At 64.5% G+C, this 20404-nt stretch overlaps 2 protein-coding genes and 1 long non-coding RNA gene across 8 annotated transcripts in view; 2 read left to right on the forward strand and 1 right to left on the reverse strand.

The window, feature by feature from the left end:
• The window catches only part of CFAP46 (cilia and flagella associated protein 46), a 103479-nt gene extending 99982 nt beyond the window's left edge, over positions 1-3497 (reverse strand). For all 4 annotated transcript variants that reach the window (XM_072740512.1, XM_072740511.1, XM_072740510.1 and 1 more), the window contains exons 1-5: positions 3274-3497; positions 2641-2765; positions 2368-2499; positions 1813-1877; positions 480-644 (exon numbers count right to left, since the gene is read on the reverse strand). In XM_072740512.1, the coding sequence (XP_072596613.1) occupies positions 480-644; positions 1813-1877; positions 2368-2499; positions 2641-2765; positions 3274-3322 (536 nt within the window). In that variant the 5' untranslated portion in view covers positions 3323-3497. The remainder of the gene's footprint in view (positions 1-479; positions 645-1812; positions 1878-2367; positions 2500-2640; positions 2766-3273) is intronic.
• A 142-nt stretch (positions 3498-3639) lies between these two features.
• Positions 3640-19777, forward strand: LOC112928791 (uncharacterized). Of its 3 annotated transcripts, none has more exons than XR_011997639.1 (4): positions 3640-3731; positions 5247-5839; positions 5960-6201; positions 15928-19777. It is a non-coding gene; the product is annotated as an uncharacterized lncRNA (long non-coding RNA). The 3 variants fall into 3 exon arrangements; XR_003236788.2 differs by lacking the exon at positions 3640-3731 and adding an exon at positions 3738-3994; XR_003236787.2 differs by lacking the exon at positions 3640-3731 and having other exon boundaries at positions 4035-5839.
• LOC140595758 (uncharacterized) lies at positions 7332-11107 on the forward strand. The gene is made up of 2 exons (XM_072740515.1): positions 7332-9434; positions 9568-11107. Exons 1-2 carry the CDS (start codon positions 9353-9355, stop codon positions 10479-10481), a joined length of 996 nt encoding a protein of 331 aa, XP_072596616.1. The 5' UTR covers positions 7332-9352; the 3' UTR covers positions 10482-11107.
• Positions 19778-20404: the final 627 nt, after the last annotated feature.

Here is a 20404-nt window from a genome sequence, read left to right on the forward strand (position 1 = left end):
CCCTGCGGACACTCACGCAGTCGCTGGCCTGCAGCGGTGCTTCCCACGAGGGGCAGGCCGGCCGCTGCCTTCAGGTGCACCCAGCTCGGGGACCGCACGCTGCCTGTGTCACTGAGGCCCGATGGGCTGTCCGCATGCAGACGCGCTTGTGTGCACTGCCCTGAGCAGGCCCCGCCGCCTGGGGTCATCTGCTGCCGCAGCCACCATGTCACCCATGCACAGAGCCGACTTCTAACCCCCAAGCCAGGATGTGACAGAAGCTCGGTTTCCTGCGCTCTAAGTGTCAACGGCCATCGTGTTGTGCCATCCACGTGATCAGCTCCGAGTCCAGCCACAGACCCCAGCAAACAAGACAATGACACGACTCTAACCACGCAGCAGAGAGCACTGACGTCCCCCTGCGGGCCACCGGGCCAGGAAGGTCACGGGGCCGCGGGTCCTGCTCAGGCCTCGCCCCAGGGGAGGCGGCTTCAACTCACAGCATCAGCTCCGCGCGCCACTCCTTGTCCTCCTCCTCCGTCTGATTTAACACGGCGACGATCTGCGACAGGCTGGAGATCAGGTGGTGGTGGAACCCGGGCTTCAGGAAGGGCCTCACCATGTGCCAGTACAGCACCGACGCGTTATACACCAGGAAGTAATACCTGCGGCGGGGGACAGTCACCCAGGAGGTCGTCACGGGAGGGGACACTGTGGGGGAGGTGGTTGTGGGAGGGGACGTCGCGGTGGGGAGGACGTCGCGGGAGGGGATGCCGTGGGGGAGGTGGTCGCGGGGGAGGTGGTCGCTGGAGGGGACATCACGGGAGGGAACGTCGTGGGGGAGGTGGTCACGGGAGGGGAGAGCCCTCCCAGGGTGCCCTGGCAGAAGGGGCCCGAGGCTGCAGGTCAGCCCGGGGCCATGAGGACCCGGCCACGGGGCTCCAGAGTCCAGACCAGAGGTCCGTTCACCCATTCACCCATTCACCCATTCACTCATTCACCCATTCACTCATTCCCAAAGTGATCGGCTCCCTGTGAAAACACAGCACCACAAGGTCTTTGGCTCCCAAGAGACAGAAGAGAACAGGCAGGTGCGGGGGAACCCAGGAAGGCTTCCCGGAGGGAGTAACGTCTTCTGAGACCCGCACCATGACGAGCAATCAGCCGGGAGACAGCGCACGGGAGGGGCCGGCAGGCAGAGACGGGGAGCAGAGCCTTTGGGGAACGAAGTCCCCAAGTCTGCACTCCGAGTGCAAAGTAAGGTGGGGGGGCAGAGACCCCCCGGAGGGCGGGCCTCCCACGGGGCGCATCTGAGAGAGGAGCCCCCTCGCGGAGAGGCCAGCTCGGCCTGGGACGCCCCAGGTCCCGTGCACCCCGGGCTCTTCCACGGGGCAGCCTGCTCCATCAGCGGTGTTCACAGGGCTCGTCTGCGAGCCCAGCGGTTTCGGGAACGTTCCTGTCTGATGGAGGAGACGGTAAGGAGAAAACCCGGCTACTTCCAGCTAAATCACTAGGGACGCGGACGCGAGGCCCAGCAATCTGCCTGGTGGGGGGGACCCCGATGCTGAACCCCCAGGGAGGCCCGGGGAGTGAGGGGCTGTGGGGAGACCCCAGAGGAGGTTCCCGTAGAGAAAGCACACAAAAGTCATCGCAGGCCACAGACTGCAGGACAGACAGAAGGACAAAGGGTGCGGCCGCACCCGGCCCTCCACGTCAGAGACAGCCTACAGCACGCACAAAACCCCGCAGTGTGAACAGGTGGCAGCACGTGGGAGCCGTGGTCCCGAACCCCTTCCACGATCCTCGTAGAAACGCCGCGTGCATCACACCCACCTGGGTTCTCCTTTTGCGAAGTTTATTGCCTTCATATACTGGGTCACGCAGTTTTCAAATTCCTCCTGAAACAACGTAAAGAACGCACAATTACATGAATTTGCCCCTGAAACCTCAATCATGGCTCGTGGTCGCTTCCGCGGACAGTAAGGAGCCCACGGTAAGCAGCAGGAGCGGCCACCGGCAGGTGTCAGACACGCCCGCTCACAGGCCGGGCCCCGGCACCAGCAGGGCACAGCCGCCAAACGTCAAGCAGGAGCTGAGTCCTGGAGCAGCCCACACGCAGCCCACACGCTGCTCACCAACGTATCCGTAAAGGGCACGTGAGGACACGTCTGGCCCCACAGTTCCGGAAGCGGAGTGGGACTGTGTTTCCACCCGAGACACAGAGTGCCGAGGATCAAGGCAGCCTCGGGAAAACCCGGAGTGGGACAAACCACTAGTCACCCAGGAACGGCCCACTGGCAGGGGCGCTGGGTCCCCCCGAAGCCTTGGGGCTGTGCCCACCAGGGCTGCACCCTCAAGCCCCCGCCTGCCCCCTGGGGCGTCTCTCACCAGGTTTTCCGACGACTTGGGGGCACAGAGCTGGGCCCGGCACAGGTGCGCTCTGCCCAGGAACTGGGTGACCGGCCCCTTCACCTTGAAGTACATCTGGATGCAGTCGTCGCTCATCTCGGGCTGCCCCATCTGCAGGACAGGGGTGCCCCCCCCCGCAGCCACAGCGGCTATGACGGCAGCCTGAGGGCGCAGGTCCAGCAGATCCCCGGGGACCCCCTGGGTGCTCCTGCCCTATCCACCCTGCGACCTCTGGACCCCTGGACGCGGTACCTTCAGGGCCTGCTCCGCACACAGAACAAACAGGTCGGGGCTGAAGCTCTCCGTGGGGTCAAACTCTGATTTGCCCAGGTTGGCCGACTTGATGAGCTCATAGGCCCTCCTCAGGGAGGCGGCATCTAGGGGAGGAGGGAGGCCAAGGTCCGCCTGTGAGGAGGGGCTGCAGCCCGGGGCCACACCCTACCCCCCCCCCCCCGTCCCCCCTCCTCCTTTCCCACCGGGCCTCCCCCCACCACTGTGGCTGCGACTACACCCTCCTCTCCCACGCGGGCCTCCCCTCCCCCCCTGCGGGCCTCCCCTTCCCCCCTGCGGGCCTCCCCCTCCCCCCCACTGCTGCCCGGCGTCTGCACCCTCCCCCCCCCCCCGCGGGCCTCCTCCCCTCCCCCTCCCCCCACTGCTGCCCGGCGTCCCCCCCCCGCCCCGCGCCCCCTCCGCAGCCTCCCCCAGGCCGACCCCCGCAGCAGTGGAGGATGACACGACACGGGGTCGCGGAGGCCCCGCGGGGGGAGCGGCGGACCGGGGTGTTGGGGGCGCCCCGAGTCAGGGGTCTGCTGGGGCGGGCGTGTCGCCTCCCGGGGCGGGGGCGGGGGCGGGGTGGGGGTCGGGGTGGGGGTCGGGCCCGCGCACCCTGCTGGCTCTGGGCGCGGGCCAGCTCCTGGGTGATGACCAGGTCCATGGCGGCGGCCCCGGGCCGTGGGCTTCCTCCCGCTCGGGGCCGGAGCGCGGTTGCCTAGCGACGGGGGACGCCGCGGGCCCTACGGGTCGGCGCCGGGGCCACACTAGTGCGGAGGCGAACCGCGGCCGGGGCCGCCTTCCCCCGAGGGCGCGCGGGCGGGGGCGAGGGCAGCGGAGCCAGGGCAGGGTCGGGGTCGGGTCGGGGTCGGGGTCGCGCTGCGCGGGCGCCCTCACCGCACCGGCCCCGCTCCCCCCGCCCCGGCGGATGCTCGGGGAGCCCCGCCTCCTCGCCCCGCCTCCTCGCCCCGCCTCCTCGCCCCGCGTCCCCCCAGCACGAGGATGCCCCTGGGTCTGGTCCCGGCCCTGGAAGTGGTCCTGCGGGCCTTAACCCCTTCCCTCAGCGTGCTCGCGTGCGTTCATTCATTCGTTCCTTCCTTCATTCATTCGTGCCCGCTGCAGAAGGGGGATCCTACAGCTGCTGACCCTGCGGGGCGGGGCTGAGCGCGCCTGGGAGCGCAGCAGGTGCACCTGCCGCCGCCTGCGCCTGCGCCTGCGGAGGGGATGTCAGGCACAGTGAATGCCTGCCCGGGGTCGGATCCCGAGGGGGTGGCGCAGGCGAGGGTGGGGGCGAGCTGAGATCCGCCGGAGAGGGGAGGCTCCCCACAAGTGCGGGGTGAGCAGCACCTGCGCCGGCGGGGAGCGGGGCCGGGTGCCCAGGAGGCGTGGGGGGGGAGGGAACCGGCCAGGGCGGGTGCCCCCCACACCAGGATATTGGGCCCAGTGGCCTCAGGTCTCAGCGTTTTCTGACGGTACCAGGTGGAGACTGGTTTGGAGGTGGTGACAAGGCCACAGGCTCATGCCCAGGGCAGGAAGGGAGAGCGGGCCTGGGTGACAGGTGTGGGACCAAAGAGGGCCCAGAGGGCCGTCCACCCCGGGGGTGCACAGGGCATGCACCGGGCTGGGGAGCTCCAGGAGAGGGCCGGCCAGGGGCAGCTCAGGAGCGGGTCCTGGCTGTTCTGTGGGGGCATGTGGGATGCTGAAGTATTCAGAGCTCACGTTCGCAGGAAGGCTCTGGGCTGGAGGTGCAGGCGTGCACACACCTGCCCCGGCATGCTGGTGTGCGGGTGAGAGCCCCGGGGCCGAGGGGGCTGGAGACCGGCCTTGGAGAGCCCTCGGCCAGGAGCAGCAGGGAGAGCTGCAGGAAGAGCTGCAGAGGTGGAAGGGAAGCCGTGCAGAGCCCCCGCAGCAAGGGCAGGAGTTGGGGGAGGGGGTCAGCTACGCCAAACGTGGCCAAGGTGAGGCGAGCGCTGAGAAGCAGTGGTCGGGATTAGCAGCGTGGAGGCTGTGAGCGACCCCAGAACAGCCATTTCTCTGAAGGGGGCGTTGGGGGGGGTGCAAGAGTGAGTGGGCCCTGGAGCAGAGACAGAGGCAGTTGCACAGCTTTTTCAAGAAATTTGACTTCTCACGGAGTGGAGGAGACGAGGCAGGGACTTAGTCATCTGGGAGGGATATTTCTAAAGGAGTGAGACAGGCGAGCTTGTAAAGCTGATGGGCTTTTATTGCCTCACGTGGCGGCCAATGTGGAGAATCCTGCAGCCTCCACGGAGACAAACAGCTCCTAGGAAGTGACTTTAGCCAGGAACAGGGTACGATGCCAACAGTGAGCGTGGATCGTGTCTGTAAATACCAGCAACAAGCAGAAAAGGACAGAAACACGCTGTCTAGAACAGCACCAAAACAGAGCACTTTGGAATAAATTTAACAAAAGATGCGTAAAACCGTGGCAGTAAGGCTACAAAACGTGGCTGAGAGGTCGCAAGTCTGGGATTTGGGGTTCGGGAGACGGCCTTTCCTTCGGAGGGGCGCTTCTCGCTCCGGGCAATCCCAGTCACGATCCCAGCAGAGCTTTCTCTGGAAACCTGCAGGTGACCCCAAAATATCCACAGATACACGAAGGACGCGGAGTGGCCAAGACCACACTGAGGAGCAGGGCGGCCTTGGAGGACACACGCTGCTTCCTTTCGGGCCTGACGGTGAGGCCGCGGCCGGACGTGACACGGCGTGGACCAGCGGAGCCTGTGTCCGCAGCCCGCGGACCCCGCCAGACGTGCCGACTCCGTGGGGAACGCAGCGGTCTCTCCCCGGGGCGCCGGGTGCGCTCGGCCTCGGCCTCGCCGGGCAGCCCCGTCACAGCCCCGTCTCAGGCTTGGGGGCCGATTTACGGGTGTGGAAGAGGGAAACAACCACACCGTCTTGGAGCAGGTGGAAGTTTCTTAGCAAGGGCACAAAAGGGAAACCATCAAGGGAAAAATAAAGCCGTCCCCGTCGAAAGTGAGACCTCTGCTCTCCGAAAGGCTGCAGAGAAAATGAACAGACCGGAGGAAAGTATTCGCAGTAAATGTGCCTGACACAGGGACTGGGCCAGGCTGTATCTAAAACCACTAAATCAATACGGAAAGACCAACAGCACACAAAGGATCGGCCACAAGAAACGCTGAAATTAAAGACACTGGCCACAGTGAGTATCGGTGAGAGGTGCCGCGCGACCCTCACACGCGGCCCGTGGGAATGAAAAGTGGTGCAACGTCCGAGACAGGTTAACTTCCACCTACCCCTGACCCCCCCATCCTCCTTTTAGGGGTTTACCCAACACACATGATGCCTCCGCAGAAGCCCGTGCACAAGCATGTCCACAGCAGCTCTGTCCCCAACTCCCCGAAGTGGAAACCACCCAAGCATCCCGCAGCCACAGTGTGCTGAGCTCCCACGGCCGCGTCTCCATGGGGAGAAGAGGAGCCAGGCCACCGCCTCAACGACCTGCGGAGACCAGAGCCCCAGAGGGGAGAGGGGGGAGCCCACGCCCACCCCCTGCAGGACCAGGTGAGGGGAGCAAGGCGGAGCTGAGGGTGGGGTGCATGGGACCGGATGGCATCAGGCACGCGTGGTGCTCGCCGCAGACCTCCCTGATGTCACCACTGGCAGCCCGAGCCAGCGACTTAGGTGACCTCGGCTGCACCTGGAAGATGGACTAAGCCAACATGGGGCATAAACCCACAGAGCTGGGGTGGGGGCGGGAGGGGGCTGGCCTGAGAGGGCGGCCAGGTGGGGGCCTGGTGGGTGGGAGGGTTGGGGGGGCCAGGTGGGGGTCAGGCGGGGGCCAGAAGAGGGGGGGCATGGGGAGGCCAAGGGGGGCACGAGAGGGGTGGAGCCAGGGGAGGTGCCGGGGGGTTCAAGCTGGGGGCCGGGTGGGGACCAGGAGGGGGTCAGGTGAGGATCAGGCAGGAACTGGGAGGGGGGGAGTCGGAAGAGGGGGGATGGGGGTGCCAAGGGAGGCACGAAGGGGGTGGAGTCAGGCGGGGGGGGGGTTGCTGGGTGGGGGTCAAGCTGGGGGCTGGGTAAGGGGGCCAGATGGGGGGAACAGGAGCTAGGCAGGGGTGGGGGGCCAGGGGGATGTGGGGGGGCTGAACGGGGATGGGAGGGCAGGAGGGGGGCAGAGCCAGGCGGTTGGGAGGGGCAGGCGGGGGTCCAGTGGGGCAGGCAGCAGGACCAGGTGGAGGCATCAGTGCATACCCTGGGAAGCCCTGGACTGGGGGGGGGGGCTCCTGCTTCCGGGTCGTGCACAGGCGGGTGGTCTGCGGGGTGGGGTCGCGGTGCCCAGGGCTGGGCGCGGAGGAGGACGGTTGGGAGGCCCCAGGGGTGGGCAGAGCAAGGCCCCCGAGGTTGGAGCCCCTTCCTCGTGACCTCTGCCCACCTGCAGGCCCCCGGGATGAGGGAAGGGCCCCCTGGGGTCCTCCTGGAGGGAGGGCTGGCCAGCCCCACAGAGTCCCCACCGGTGGGCGGGAGCTGTGGGCCACGGCCCCAGGGCAGGGTGGCTGTGGGCCGCTGGGGCCTGGGGAGCGGGGGGTGGGGGGTGGGGTGGGCGGCAGGTGAGGGGGTGAGTGGGAAGCGTGGGCCAGGGTGGGGGTGGAGGGCGGGGAGCTGGGGGGCAGGGCAGGGAGGAGGGTGCAGAGGAGGCTGCGTGGAGCTGTTGGGGAGTCCGCTCCGTCTGGGGGCCCCGCCCGCGGTGGGCGAGTCTGTGGGCCTTGTCTACACCATCCCTTCCCTTCATGTGTCAGGAAGAGACTCCGATTCCCGCAGGCACGAGGCTCCCTGACGTCGCACCCCCCTATCCCCAGGGTGGCCAGGTGCACAAGCTCTGGGCACCTTAAAGCAGTTGGGGGTGTATCGTCACGGGAGCGCAATCCCTTGGTGGGCCCTTCCTCTTGCCTGCCGCGGAGACGCGGCCGTGAGGGCTGGAGCTGGAGCAGCCCCTTTGTGCCACGTGGGGGTAACCCGTGGGGCAGCTGCTCGTCCCCCACGGCCTGTGGGAAAGAGAAGTAGGCACCTCTCCTGTTAAGCGTAAGCCGCCTCTTCCCTGTGCGCTCCCCGCCGATGTCCTCCCTCCGCCTCCACTTTGCCTTTGGAAGACGAGGATGCGGGAAGATTTCGGGCAAGTATCGTGTCTACGTTTTCTTAGATAAGATTTAAATTCAAAGCATGACAAGATGTATACACCTGCACGTACGTGTGCACACGTGAGAGGTGCGGCGCGGTGGGCGTGAGCGTGTGCTGAGATGGCTTCTGCGGGGCACGATTCTGACCCCGTTTCGCCCCAGATCTGCAGTCACGCGGGGACCGGAGGGAGAAGGCTCGGGCCTCGTCTGCCAGCTGTCAGCTCCACAGTGTCCTGAAACGTCTCTGTTTATTCAGGGGGACGCGGGGCACCGCGCACACGGCGGTTATAAAACATTTATCCCCCCCAAGGAAGCATCTGCCAACGTTAAGAGATTTTCCAAATCCTGGAGCATTAAGTATTAAAACTCCTTTTCCTCGCGCTGCAGCGTCTCAGGCATGGAGAATGGGGCACAGGCTTTTTTGTTCGACGGACGGGGCTTCATTCAGTCAAGACGATTCGGGTCAGGCCCAAGCCGCTCTTCCCCTTCCTCTGCCTGAGACCCGAGTGTGGGCCTTGTGGGGTGCCCCGTGTCCCCCGAGAGCACCTCCTTGTCCTTGCTGTGACCCAGGCTCCACGAGGACAGCACCAAGCGCTGCGGCGTCGCCCACGAGGGACACGCTGCACCCGCAGGACCGTCCCTCGTGCCCCCTGAGTGGCTTCCTTCCAGGTGCACCAGCGCCCACTGCAGCAGGACCTCCCTGACGTGCCCCCCACATGCCCCCCAGAGCGTCTCGATCCCATGACGTGGCCACGCCCGCGTGCACCTCCCTCAGCCCGGCTGCACCGACTGGGGCTCTTCGGTGGCCGCCCTGGGGCAGCGAGCGGGGCTGCTCCTCCCGGCCGAGAGCGTCAGGCCTGCTAACGCTGTGCCTCCGCAGGGGGGCGGGAGGTGGCCTGGGTTTCTGTCCGTGAGGATTCGAAGGTTTGTCCCTTTTCTCTTTGCTGGTGGACTGCTTGTTCCTCCAAGGCCACCAGCTCTTGCGAAACTGGATTGTTCTTTTGTTTGTTTTCAGCAAGCGACCTTGAGAGTGTGTCTGCATGCGTGTGGGTGTGCACAGGTGGGTGTGTGCACGGGGGTGGGTGTGCGAGGGTACGCGTAGGGGTGTCCATGTTGCCATGCATGGGTATGTGTGTGTGGTCGTGTGTGCATGTGGGTGTATGTGCGTGCGTCTGCGTGTGGGTGTGTGCGGGCACGTGTGTGTGTGTGACACGCCCGCCTGCACTTTTCTGGAACAGCATCCGCATCACCCGGGCTTCAGGACGCGCAGCCGTGAACGTGGTTGTGTCTCGTCTCCGCTGTGCCTTGGGCTGTTTCCTTCCCACGGCTCCTTTATTCTGCGTCTCTTTAACGTCCGACTTTACTATCTTCCTATTTTTAAAGACTGAGCTTTCAGGTTCTTCTTCGATCCTAGAATTCATTTTCGACTAATTTCTTCTGTACCTCTTGCCCGCTCGCCCCTTTTTGTCACTTACCGCGACTTCTTGAGTTGGGTGCTTGGCTCGCTTCCTTCCACCCTTCCTGTTAGTCAACCGACCATGAGCAGAGGCGCGGGCAGGTGCGCGGCGGGCGCAGAGCGTCGGGGCGGAGACCGCGTGGCTCCTCGGCCACCATCCACAGGTGACCTCTCTGTCCCCGGGTTGGACGGCTGTCGGGAGGCCCGGCGGGGCCCTGCCCTCTGCGTGGCCAGACGGGCACGGTCACAGAGCCCTTCCTTTGCTTTCTCCGAATCTGGCTACGTTTACCTGAACAGCGGGGATCGCGGCGTTGTCTACGGGACGTCCTGGAACGAGAGCTCTCGGGTCTCCTCTGGAGCAACAGGCTCCCGAAGAAGGTGCGTGTTCCGACGGCGGCGGTGCTCCTGCGTCCTGTGCTGTCGGGAGCGCGGCGGCACCCGCACTCGGCTCCCGCATCGTCCCACAGACATGTGCCAGGCCTGGGCTGGGCATCAGCACGTTTCCGTCCCACGGTTTGCCTGGCGTTCTCTGGCGTCCGGCTTCTATTCTCGCTGAACACGATGTTCTCCAGCCTCGTCCACGCTGCTGTGTGTGCGGCGTTTTCCTTCATTTGCTGACGCGTAGAGCTGACCCCGAACACGGGGGGAAGGGGCGCCCGCCCCGCGCAGCTGAAAATCCGCGTGTAACCAGATTCCCCCAGAGCTTAGCTACCGATCGCCTGCTGCGGACCCACGGACTTGCCCGCGACAGACACGTGGTGAATCCGTATGTGGCTCGTGTGTGCGCGTGTCCCGCGCTGTGTTCTTACAAGGAAACACGCTGGCGTCACCACGGTGCTCGCAGAAACCGCTCCGTGTGGGAACGGGCCCTCCCAAGCACCCTGTCACCATGGGCTGCGCTCTGCTGGGTCGCACGCACGTCCCCGTCCTCTGGGGCTCGGGGAGCAAGGCTACCGTCAGGTCGGCGTGTTTGGGGCGCCGGCCCTGGCTTCCCGGGGTGGGCGGTAAGACGCAGGGTGGCTGAGGCCTTAGCCTCACGACGACTGCAAACTGCTTTTCAAGGGGCTCCTTTTGCCATTTGCGCCAGGACGCGGGACAGTTCCGGCCGCCCCGGATATCCAGCACGGTTTGCTGTCACCTTCGTAGCGTCACCGATCCTGTGGACGGGACGCAGCGATCCAGCCTGGCCTCTGCTTGCGCGTCCTTACTGACGCCCCGTGGGACTGCGGGACTGTGCGGCCGGCTCGGCGGAGGGTCCGGCCTGGCCTTTCGCCCGTTCGTGGCATCAAGCCATCTGTCCTCTGGCGATGGGGTCACAGCTTCTGGCACATCCCGCGGACAGGCCTTCCCCCACGGGCTGTGGGGTGGGAACGTGACCTGTCCTCCGCCGAGTCCCCTGGATTTGCCAGCGGGTCAGCGTCACCCGCACAGGTGCAGGCCGCCCCACCGGGCGATGGGGTGGTGGCCTCCGCGTGGCTGGAGGGACGGGCCTTGTTCCATGGCTGCTCTCGGGCTCCTCTGTGGCTCCTCCACACGGCTGTTCCTGGAACCTGCACTTTTTTGAGGTTTTCATCCCCGTGGGTCATGTGCCTGTGAGCCCAGAGCTGCAGAGCCGGGGAACAGCCTCAGCGGGCACGGCCAGAGCCCCCCCGCCACCACCTCAGCCCCCCCTGGAATGGGGCCGCGCCCCTTGTTTCTGGCACCAGGACGAGGGAGGCCGCTGCCCTGTGCCTGTGTCCCGCCCCCTCCCGCCCCACAGAACCACTGACACTAGATTCAAGAGGCAGCGTCTTTCGGAACAGCTAAGAATTCGACACAGTAAATGTCAGGGGTCCGACTGGCTTTGTTCAATGATTCAAGAACCGGGCGCCCCCATCCTGCAGACAGGAGGGGAGGGGGCCTGGGAATTACCGACAGAAGCGGGGGGTGAGGGCCAGGGGACGGCGCCGTCGGGCCGATGGCCTCTAGGCTGCCCCGGCCGCTCCCACCTCACTACCCTCAGGATCCGTTTCTGGGGGAGCCGAACCTGTAATTAGGGTTCGGGTAGGTGACCTGAGGCTTGGGGTGGTGAGTCCGCGTCGGGCCTGTTGTCTTGTTTGCACAGGACCCTGCAGGAAGGTGACTGGGGGGTCCTCCTGCCTCACCAGCCCCAGTGTGGACGGGACCCCAGCCCCCCAACGCCCCCTCCCACTGAGACCTGAGGACATGCCCTCCCGGGACAGTGGTTGGCGGTGGTGCCCTGGCTGAGAAAGAGGCAGGGGTCAGGGAAAGGATTCCGGGGGGGGGGGTTTCACTGTGCGCAAAGCACAAGGCACGAGAACCTTCTAGAACTGCGCTTTCCTCTCACCCTCCCAAGCGGGATTTGGTGGAGGAAGCAGCCAGTCTGAAAAATGTCCTGCAAACGGGAGATCTGGGGGCACGCTTTGATATTGGGGGTTCAGAAGGCCCCGGGGGCTCAGCATGTCCCCAGCCCCTCGGGGAGAGAGGGCTCTCAGGTCACGATCGGCTCTTTGGGCAGAAATGTCCGGCAAGAAGCCAGAGGCTTCCGGAAGGGGCAGGGTGGGAGCCTTGTCCTCGCAGGCCCAGAGTCGGGCCCCGGGGGAAGCCAGAGCCCTGGACGTGAGGGGCTTGGAGCCGACACTCGGGCACCTTCGCGTGCGCTGGGCCTCCTGCGGCAGCTGCACGGGTCCTGGACACAGCCACAGACGCAGGCTCTGCGTGGGCGCAGCGATTGCAGGTCCTGAGCACCCAAGGCTGACCGAGGCTCAGGTGCCGTGACCTCTCCCTGCTGGTGGCCAGATGCTCGCCAGGACCCGCCCCCCCCGCCAGGCTCAGGAGCCCCCAGCCTAGCCTCAAGCCGCACGCTTGGTGTCCTCCCGCCATTGCCTGTTTTAGGAGATGCCACGTCGTTACTCACGTGCTCAGGCCTCCCTGCCCGGGGCTCCGCTCTGTGCTGGCCGCTGCCCCGTGCTCTGGCCTCGGAGTCCAGCCGGGCCAGCAGGTAGCCCGGCACTCTTAGGGAAGGGGCCGCGTGGGACAGGTGGCCTGGGGGTGGGCACACGTGGGCTGTGGCCCGGGGCTCCGGAGGTCAGTACAGGGGCAGTCCAGGCCGTCGGGCAGCTTCGCAGCAGAGGGACACACAGTGACGCCCGGTGAAGCTGCAGGGGAGGGGGGGCTCGTGGAGTAGAGGGGAGTGCAGACCTGCAGCAGGAGTCGGCGTCGGTGACTGTTCCCGCTACCTGGGTGGCCACTCAGGAGAACCTGCAGGATGAAGGCCCAGGAAGGAGGGGCCCAGGAGAGGGGATTGCAGATGCTCCGGAAAGTTCCAGGGGGCTGGGGAGCAGCCCCCACCTGTGTGGACTGGGGTAGTAGGGACGACAGGGCTGCTCACAGATGGGTCCCTCCTGCCGGGGCAGGGAAGGGCAGGGACGGGCCGTGTGTCCCGGGGCGGGAGGGCCAGCAGCCTCTACGGCCACAGTCCCAGGGCCCCGGGTACCCGCGTGCTTCCCCAGCGACTGGCTGGGAGAGTCCTCAGCTCTGGGCCCGCTCGACCGCTCCCCTGGTTCCTGTCAGCAGAACCTCAGAAATCCCACCCCAGAGATTCAAAGAATTTTATGGAAAAAATGCATTAAGAGGAAAAAGGAAAAAAGCCCAGGCAGGGGTGATGAAGCGGAGGCTCCCTGGGACGCCAGCGAGGCCGTGGAGAAGCCTCAGCACCAGCCTGCCACGTCCACAGCGAGCCACACAAGCCCAAGCACAGGATTCACAGGTCATTTGGGGAAACAAAAAGATAAAAAACAAAACAAACAAAAAACAAAAACAAAAACAAAAAAACCACGATAAAGACAGAAAGCATCACATACAAATTTTAAAAATAGGAATAAACATGAAATATAAATAAAACAGATAAATGCATAAAATATAATAAGACCAAAGTCATATCCATGAATATCACAGGCTTAGAACACACCCGTGGAATGAAAAAAGCTCGAATTGGAACATAAAACAAACGAGTCACTTGCTGTCAAAGGAGACCCGAGGGCACCCAAGTGGCCCAGAGAGATCAGACAGGCTGACAGGCCAGACGGAGCGTCCGCCGCCGGACAAGGTTAAAATCAAATTAAGAGAGTGTCAGCAAAAAAAAAAAAAAAAAGAAAGCGTCAGCAAACACAGTGGAAAAATATTCATAACAGGAAACTCCAGTTCCGTGTCGCCTACAACGGGGCCGAGGAGACAGACCGAGATCTGTATTCGAGGCTGAACGTAGAGAACAAAGCTTTGTTTCCCACAGAATGTTCCATCGCTCGTCCCCAAAACCCTCAAATGGCCCCCAAAGTAGAAACAGCGCAGAGGACGTTGTCTGATCATGACAACAAAATCAGACGTTAAAACGCAACAGCAAACAGCCCTAGAAACCCCCGTGTCTTCACGCTGAGATTCAGGGAGAAACGAGAACAAATCTGTGAACCGGAGCATCCCGGGAACAACGGGGGCGGGCGGACTCGGCCGCGCGGGGCAGGCTTCCCTGAGGACTCGCGGGCGCTCAGGGGTGTGGGCCGGGCAGGTGCCACCGTCCAGCTCAGGCCCCAGAGGGCGAGCACCCACGTACGAGCGCAAGACGGAAGCAAGGCGATCGCAGCAGGGGGACGACGGAGCCGAAGGACCGAGCTCCACGGCCACGCCCGGCGCCAGGTCAGCTCGTCGCTAGTCCAGAAGATCCGAAAAGGCACAAATACGCAAAAGCATCCGGGGTAAAGGGGAACCGCGGAGATTTAGAATGAACCCTCGGGAGAGAGCCCCGTCGTGTGGAGGTTTTGCAGGAAGAGGTGAAGTAGGAGAGCTCCGGGGACAGAGCCTCTCGGTGGGCCCGTGGCCGCGGAGGACGTGGGGACGGTGGCTCGGCCGCGCACCCGGGAGGCAGACCCGGCCCACGGCGGACAGGCCGCGGGACCTCACGGCAGAGCCGACCCCACGCTGGGGCCTGCAGAGAGGAGCGGGGACTCGGGTGTCCTCGGAGGCGGGGACTCAGCGTGGCCGGGACACAGGTGTCTTTAATTAATAATTAAAAATTAATTAATAACGATTAATTAATCGTTAATTAATAACAATTAATAATTCATCTTCCGTGAAGAGTCGCAGAGCGCAGAAAAGGAGGCATCAAGCTTCCAGGTGGGGTCGAGGAAGACAGGACGACCTCGGTGTCTCATTCCGACCAAGGCGGCACACAAGGGGATTCTTGTAGTTCGGGCTCCTCGTCGCTGGACCCCGAAGGGGGCGGTGAAGGGGCCGGTGAAGGCGGCAGCCGCGTGCGGGCCCCTCGGAGCTCAGTCCGCAGGAGGTTGGTGGACGCTGCTCCTCAGCAGGCCGTGTCCACGTCCGCCTGGAACCTGTGACCGTGACGGCACCTGGAAATAAGGTCTTCGGGGTGTGATTAAGGTGTCAGGACGACATCATCCTCGATAGGGGGTGGACCCTCCACGCAAGTCCCAGAGTCCCTCCCTGTGAGGGGACGGAGGAGGGGAGGGGCCCCGGGACGGCGAGGCCACAGGCGGGGGACACCCGGGCCCCAGGGCTGGAAGAGGCGGGAAGGGTCCTCCCCTGGAGCTTCTGGAGGGAGCCCCACGGGCTTCGGGCTCCTGCCGCCAGCACCGCAGCACGTCCCCCGAGTGTGCATTTGTCGCGTCAGCCCTCGGAAACCGATGCCCCGGGACGCCAGCCCCGACCTCTGCCCTCGCCCGGCGTGCTGCGGCTTTGGGGAGGGGGGCGGTGAGCACGCGGGGGGTGGTGAGCACACGGGTGAGCACGTGGGGGCAGCTTCGGGGAAGGGGGGCAGGCGCCGGCGGCCACGTCCACCCAGAGCAGTCGAGCTCCCGGGGGGTGACTGCAGCGCCCCCCGCCCGATCCGAGGCCGCTGCCCCCGCGGACACCCCGCCTGGGGCCGGCCGCCCGATACTGTGGGGTGCGGGCGCCCCCTCAACCACAGCCGTGAGGCGCAGCGGCGGGCCCGGAGTCGGCCAGGGCCTCAGTGGAACGAAGTGGGCCCTCGGGGAGCGGGTGACAGAAGCTCGGCCGCGTCTGGTGCTCTGCCGGGCTGCACCCATCTGTACTCGGTTCTCGTCTGGCGGGGGGTCCCTTAAGTGCTCATTTCAATGGTCTAAAAATATGGGCGCTGCCCCCTTTGCCCACTTGCCCTCCTTTCTTGGAGGAGGAGGGAGGTCTTGCCCCGAGCGAGCCGCTGGCCCGGTGAGCAGTGAGCACAAGGGCAGCCACTGATGCTTGGGGTCTCGTTGCTCCGTGAATATTTCAGCAGAGAGTAGGAGGCTCCGTATAGGGCAGCAGCAAGGGCCGGGGGCTGGGGGCTGGGGGCCGGGGTGTGGGGGGCCGGGAGCTGCGAGCCAGGGAGCCCAGGGGACTGGGAGCCGGGGGCTGGGGTGCGGGGGCCCGGGGTGCTGAGGGCTGGGAGCCAGGGAGCCCCGGGGGACTGGGGACTAGGGTGCTGGGGGCTGGGGTACTGGGGGCAGGGGGCTGGGGGCCAGGGTGCGGGGGGCCATGGTGCTGGGGGTTGGGGTACTGGGGGCCGGGTGCGGGGGGCCGGGTGCTGGGGGCCAGGCCTCCTTCATCCCCTGACTCTCCTGATGTCATTTGTTTGAAATTCAGGCAGGCGTCGGCTCCATTTTCCGGTCACCGAAGAGGCCGTCTACACTGAGGAGGACGCCAGGCGCCCCCCACCCCACGGCCGGGCCTCCTTCCGCGCCCACGAGGTGCTGCGGTGAGGCGGGTCCCGCTCCGGCTGCCGTGGGTGGTGCCCACGCGGAATCTCAGGCGCCCGGCATCGTGCTGGCAGCTCCGTGACGCCGGCATCTCACGTGGGGCAGGGAGACGGCAGGGATGGACACACCTGCTGGGGACAAGACTCTCACAGATGCACGCGTGTGCTCACACTCACGTTTCACAGACACACACGTGCACACTCATGCCCACGCTCATATCCTCATACACCCCTGAACTCATAAATGTGCATGTACTCACACTCATGCTCACACTCACACGCACACACTCATACCCCCACTCACACACTGACACTCACATGCTCACACACACTCACGCTCACCCCCTCCACTCACAGAGCACACGTGTGCTCGCACACACACAGCCCACCCTCCTCGGAAGCCAGCTGGCCTTCACCGGGGGCTCCCAGGGCACAGGCTGGCGGCTGGAGGGTTCACTCTGCACGGAAATGTCACCATGTCCTTCGTGCGACCGCAGCCTCTCCTTGCTCTGGGCCTCAGGAATGTCATTAGAGCCGACCTCGGTCAAACCGTTTCCAAATATTCCAGGACGCCTGCCGACAGCATTAACTAGCAACTCCTTTGCACGTCCCACCGCCTAAACGTGAGAGCCTTCCCTTGGCATCAGGAGTGGCCTTGACCCTGGCGGGCGCTGGGCTGGGTGCCTGTCAGTCGGGGACACAGAAGTGTCTCCCCAGCCCCATCACCCTCCCACGTACCTGAGGCCTGATATCAGGACAGTTTGGACTCACACCTGTTCTCTCTCCTCAGGGGACAAGCCGCGGCATCCCTGGGAGGGTGGCCAGGCCCCGCGACCTCCGCCCTGACCCACGGCGGGGGCCTCACCCCTGCAAGGGGCCTCTCTCCTCACAGTGTGAGGTGGGAGCAACGTCAGGGCCAGGCTGGGACACAAGCCAGGCAGGCAGGTGACCCCTCCTGGCTGTGGGTGTGGGCAGCTGAGTCCCTCTCGGTCCCCATGCACCCACTGCTCAGGCCACACGGGTGGGATATTTGATCGTCCTGGGGAGTCCGACGTGGATGCTGGGGAGAGGTCGCTGAGCCGGGCCCAGGAGGGCGCTTGGCCGTGTCGTGGGCCGGCCTGGCCACAGGCCTGATCTGGGGCCCAAGTGCATGTTTGCTGCGGGGGGAGCTGAGAAGCGGGTGGGGACGGAGGAGGAGGGAGAGGGAGGTGGGACCCCCTCCCTGGTCCCGACGTGGACTCCTGCTCTGGCCCCGGGGCTCAGCCCTGCTGGGGCCCAGTCCTGCTGGGGCCCAGGACACGTGGAGGAGCCCTGGCAGGTGGAGGCATGTCCGGGGGAGGCACGTGGGGAGACCAAGTGCTCGTTTATGTGAACTACAAAACGCCACCCTCCCAGGGCGGGCACAGAAGCCACCCGTGGGGCGACGGGGCCCGGAAGGTGCTGGCGCCTTTGTACCGGGGAGACAGTCCACCGACGCCCAGGGGGCCAGGACGAGTGGCCAGGGAGGAGGATGGGCCCTGCCTCCGACCTAGGGGCTGGGGCCGCAGGAGGAGGGGCCGCGTCCCCCTGCACGGCGACGCCGTGAGGTGCTGGAAGCCACCCCTCTGGGAGCCGGGGACGTGGCTCGCACCCCGCCAGGACCCCCTGGGGCCGCCGTGACACGGAGGCTGGGTGGGGCAGGAGGCCCGGGAGGGGCGGCCGGCAGTGATCCAGGTGGGAGGGCGGCAGGGGGGGGGTCTCCACAGGGGGGCGTTAGCCCCGTGTGGCAGCTAGAGCCTGGGGGCTCACGGCCCCGCCGCGCCGACCACCCGGAGCGGATGCGCCTCCAGCACCCCCAGGGGTCACTGGCTGCAGAGAGCGGGGTCATCTGCGCCCCAGGGACCTGCGGGTCAGGCCTCCCAGCCGGAGCGGCAGCACCGCACGTTGTGGGTGGGATGCCCTGGAAGGAGGCCGAGGGCGGGCCCTCCGGTCACCCCTGCCGGTTCCCTGCCGTGGGTTGTTTACCCGAGGGCTCCTGTTGGATGACGGGCCCCACGGGCGGACCGTGCACGCCGCATCCCCCACGCTCAGTGCAGAGTCAGGGACGCCAGCTGGATGGCCGCACGGAGCGGGCAGGGCCGCCAGCCACGGGGGTTTGAGGCCGCGTGTGGAAGTTTGGGCACAGGGAGCGGCCGCCGGCCTGGCCCACTTGCTTCCCAGAGCGCTGTGGGGTCGGACCGTCCCCGTCCCCGTCCTTCCCACATGATGGATGCAGGGGCTGCCCCGTCCGCGGACGGACACGTCCCTTCTTAGGAGGCGCTGGCCTTAAGCGCGGCTGTGCCCCACCCCGTCCCGCGCTTCCTGAGCATGTGGCCACTTTCGGGCAGGTTTGCAGACGTGGGCGCGGAAACCAGCCCCCCCCCCCCCCGTACCACGTGCTGCCGCTGGTCCTCGCTTGTCTGTCTTTTTACCTCCTTACGGTGGGATTTTTGTCATTTCGAAGTTCTGGGCTGCCTTTCAGTCTCCGAGTCTCTGCACACTCAGACTGGACCGAGACTGTGCGACGTCTCCACTGCTTCTGGAGTCTCGGTCCCCTATTCTCTGTGTCGCTTGTGGATTCCCTGGAAGGATCCCAGGGTTAGCGGGAAGTAGGACCGTCCACCCCCACCCCCGTCCCCGCTGCCGGGGCCCCGGGAGGGCGCACCCTCGCCCTCTCACAGCGGGGCCGCCCCTCAGCCCCCGCGGGGAGTGTCCACGCCCATCGCCCCGCGCCCGCGCCCCGGGACACGGTCCTCCCGTCCCCACTGCCCGAAGGACCCGCGTACCCTCGATTCCGCCACAGGAGTTTTGAATGCGTGTGGGTTTGTTTCTCAAAATAAAACTTGGCCCAAACCTGACCAGTTCTGAACACATACACGCACCTCCATGGATTTGGTGACATCGAGTTTATAGGTTAATTGTGGGAGAATGAGTCTCTGTAATATTGAGCTTTTCTGTCCAAGAACACGGCCGCTCCTCCCAGTTGTTTCCCCGTCTTCAGTAGCTTCGCGAATTTTCTTTGTAAACATCTAAGCTATTTCTTGTTAGGTTTATTCCTGGGCACTTGGTGCCGTTGTCGCCGTGGTGTAGACGGCGTCACCTTCCCGCGGTCCCTTTAACGGGTCACGGTCTTTGTCTTAAGGAGTCAGAAGATAATATAATAATATTATCATATTAATGATAATATTCCCTTAGGATGATGGAAAATGCTCATTTCTTCCCAATTAATTAGCTTTTAATCAAAAATGGATGTTAGATTTTATCAAATTCCTTTTAGGCATTTATGGAAATAATCATGTTTTTTTTTTCTGTTTAAGATCATTACGTGCCAATTTATAAGAATAAATGTCCACGTGTTGCGCTGCCTTTGAATTCCCAGGACGAGCCCACCTGGTCGTCCTTTTCTTTTTCTTTCTTTCTTTTTTTTTTTCTTTATCTGTGCTGTTAAATTCTGCTCACTAATAGTTTACTTATTGCAGGTTTTTACATTGACGTGCACAAGCAAGGTTGGTCTGTAGCTTCCCCCTGTGTGCCGCCTTGGTCGGAATGAGACACCAAGGTCGTCCTGTCTTCCTCGACCCCACCTGGAAGCTTGATGCCTCCTTTTCTGCGCTCCGCGACTCTTCACGGAAGATGAATTAGTAATTGTTATTAATTAACGATTAATTAATCGTTATTAATTAATTTTTAATTATTAATTAAAGACACCTGTGTCCCGGCCACGCTGAGTCCCCGCCTCCGAGGACACCCGAGTCCCCGCTCCTCTCTGCAGGGCCCAGCGTGGGGTCGGCTCTGCCGTGAGGTCCCGCGGCCTGTTCGCCGTGGGCTGGGTCTGCGTCCCGGGTGCGCGGCCGAGCCACCGTCCCCACGTCCTCCGCGGCCACGGGCCCACCGAGAGGCTCTGTCCCCGGAGCTCTCCTACTTCACCTCTTCCTGCAAAACCTCCACACGACGGGGCTCTCTCCCGAGGGTTCATTCTAAATCTCCGCGGTTCCCCTTTACCCCGGATGCTTTTGCGTATTTGTGCCTTTTCGGATCTTCTGGACTAGCGACAAGCTGACCTGGCGCCGGGCGTGGCCATGGAGCTCGGTCCTTCGGCTCCGTCGTCCCGCTGCTGCGATCGCCTTGCTTCCGTCTTGCGCTCGTACGTGGGTGCTTGTCCTCTGGGGCCTGAGCTGGACGGTGGCACCTGCCCGGCCCACACCCCTGAGCGCCCGTTTGTCCTGGGCTCGGGGCTGCATGTCTCACACTCCGCTCCCCGCTGGCAGGTGTGCAGGGGGTCCAGCTCTTCGCCTGCTCTCCCTCGCCCCCGCGGCCCATCCCCCAGGGGACCTGCAGGCGTCACCT

Source organism: Vulpes vulpes, chromosome 15, assembly GCF_048418805.1.
Source record: "Vulpes vulpes isolate BD-2025 chromosome 15, VulVul3, whole genome shotgun sequence".
In the NCBI taxonomy this organism is placed as follows: Eukaryota; Metazoa; Chordata; class Mammalia; order Carnivora; family Canidae; genus Vulpes; species Vulpes vulpes.

Bases quoted from the DNA above. Each gene is read 5' to 3' on its own strand.
- LOC140595758 (XM_072740515.1), top strand. From the start codon at position 9,353: ATGAGCAGAGGCGCGGGCAGGTGCGCGGCGGGCGCAGAGCGTCGGGGC. The intron at 9,435-9,567 runs GTGACCTCTCTG...TTACCTGAACAG, and splicing joins TCCTCGGCCACCATCCACAG to CGGGGATCGCGGCGTTGTCT.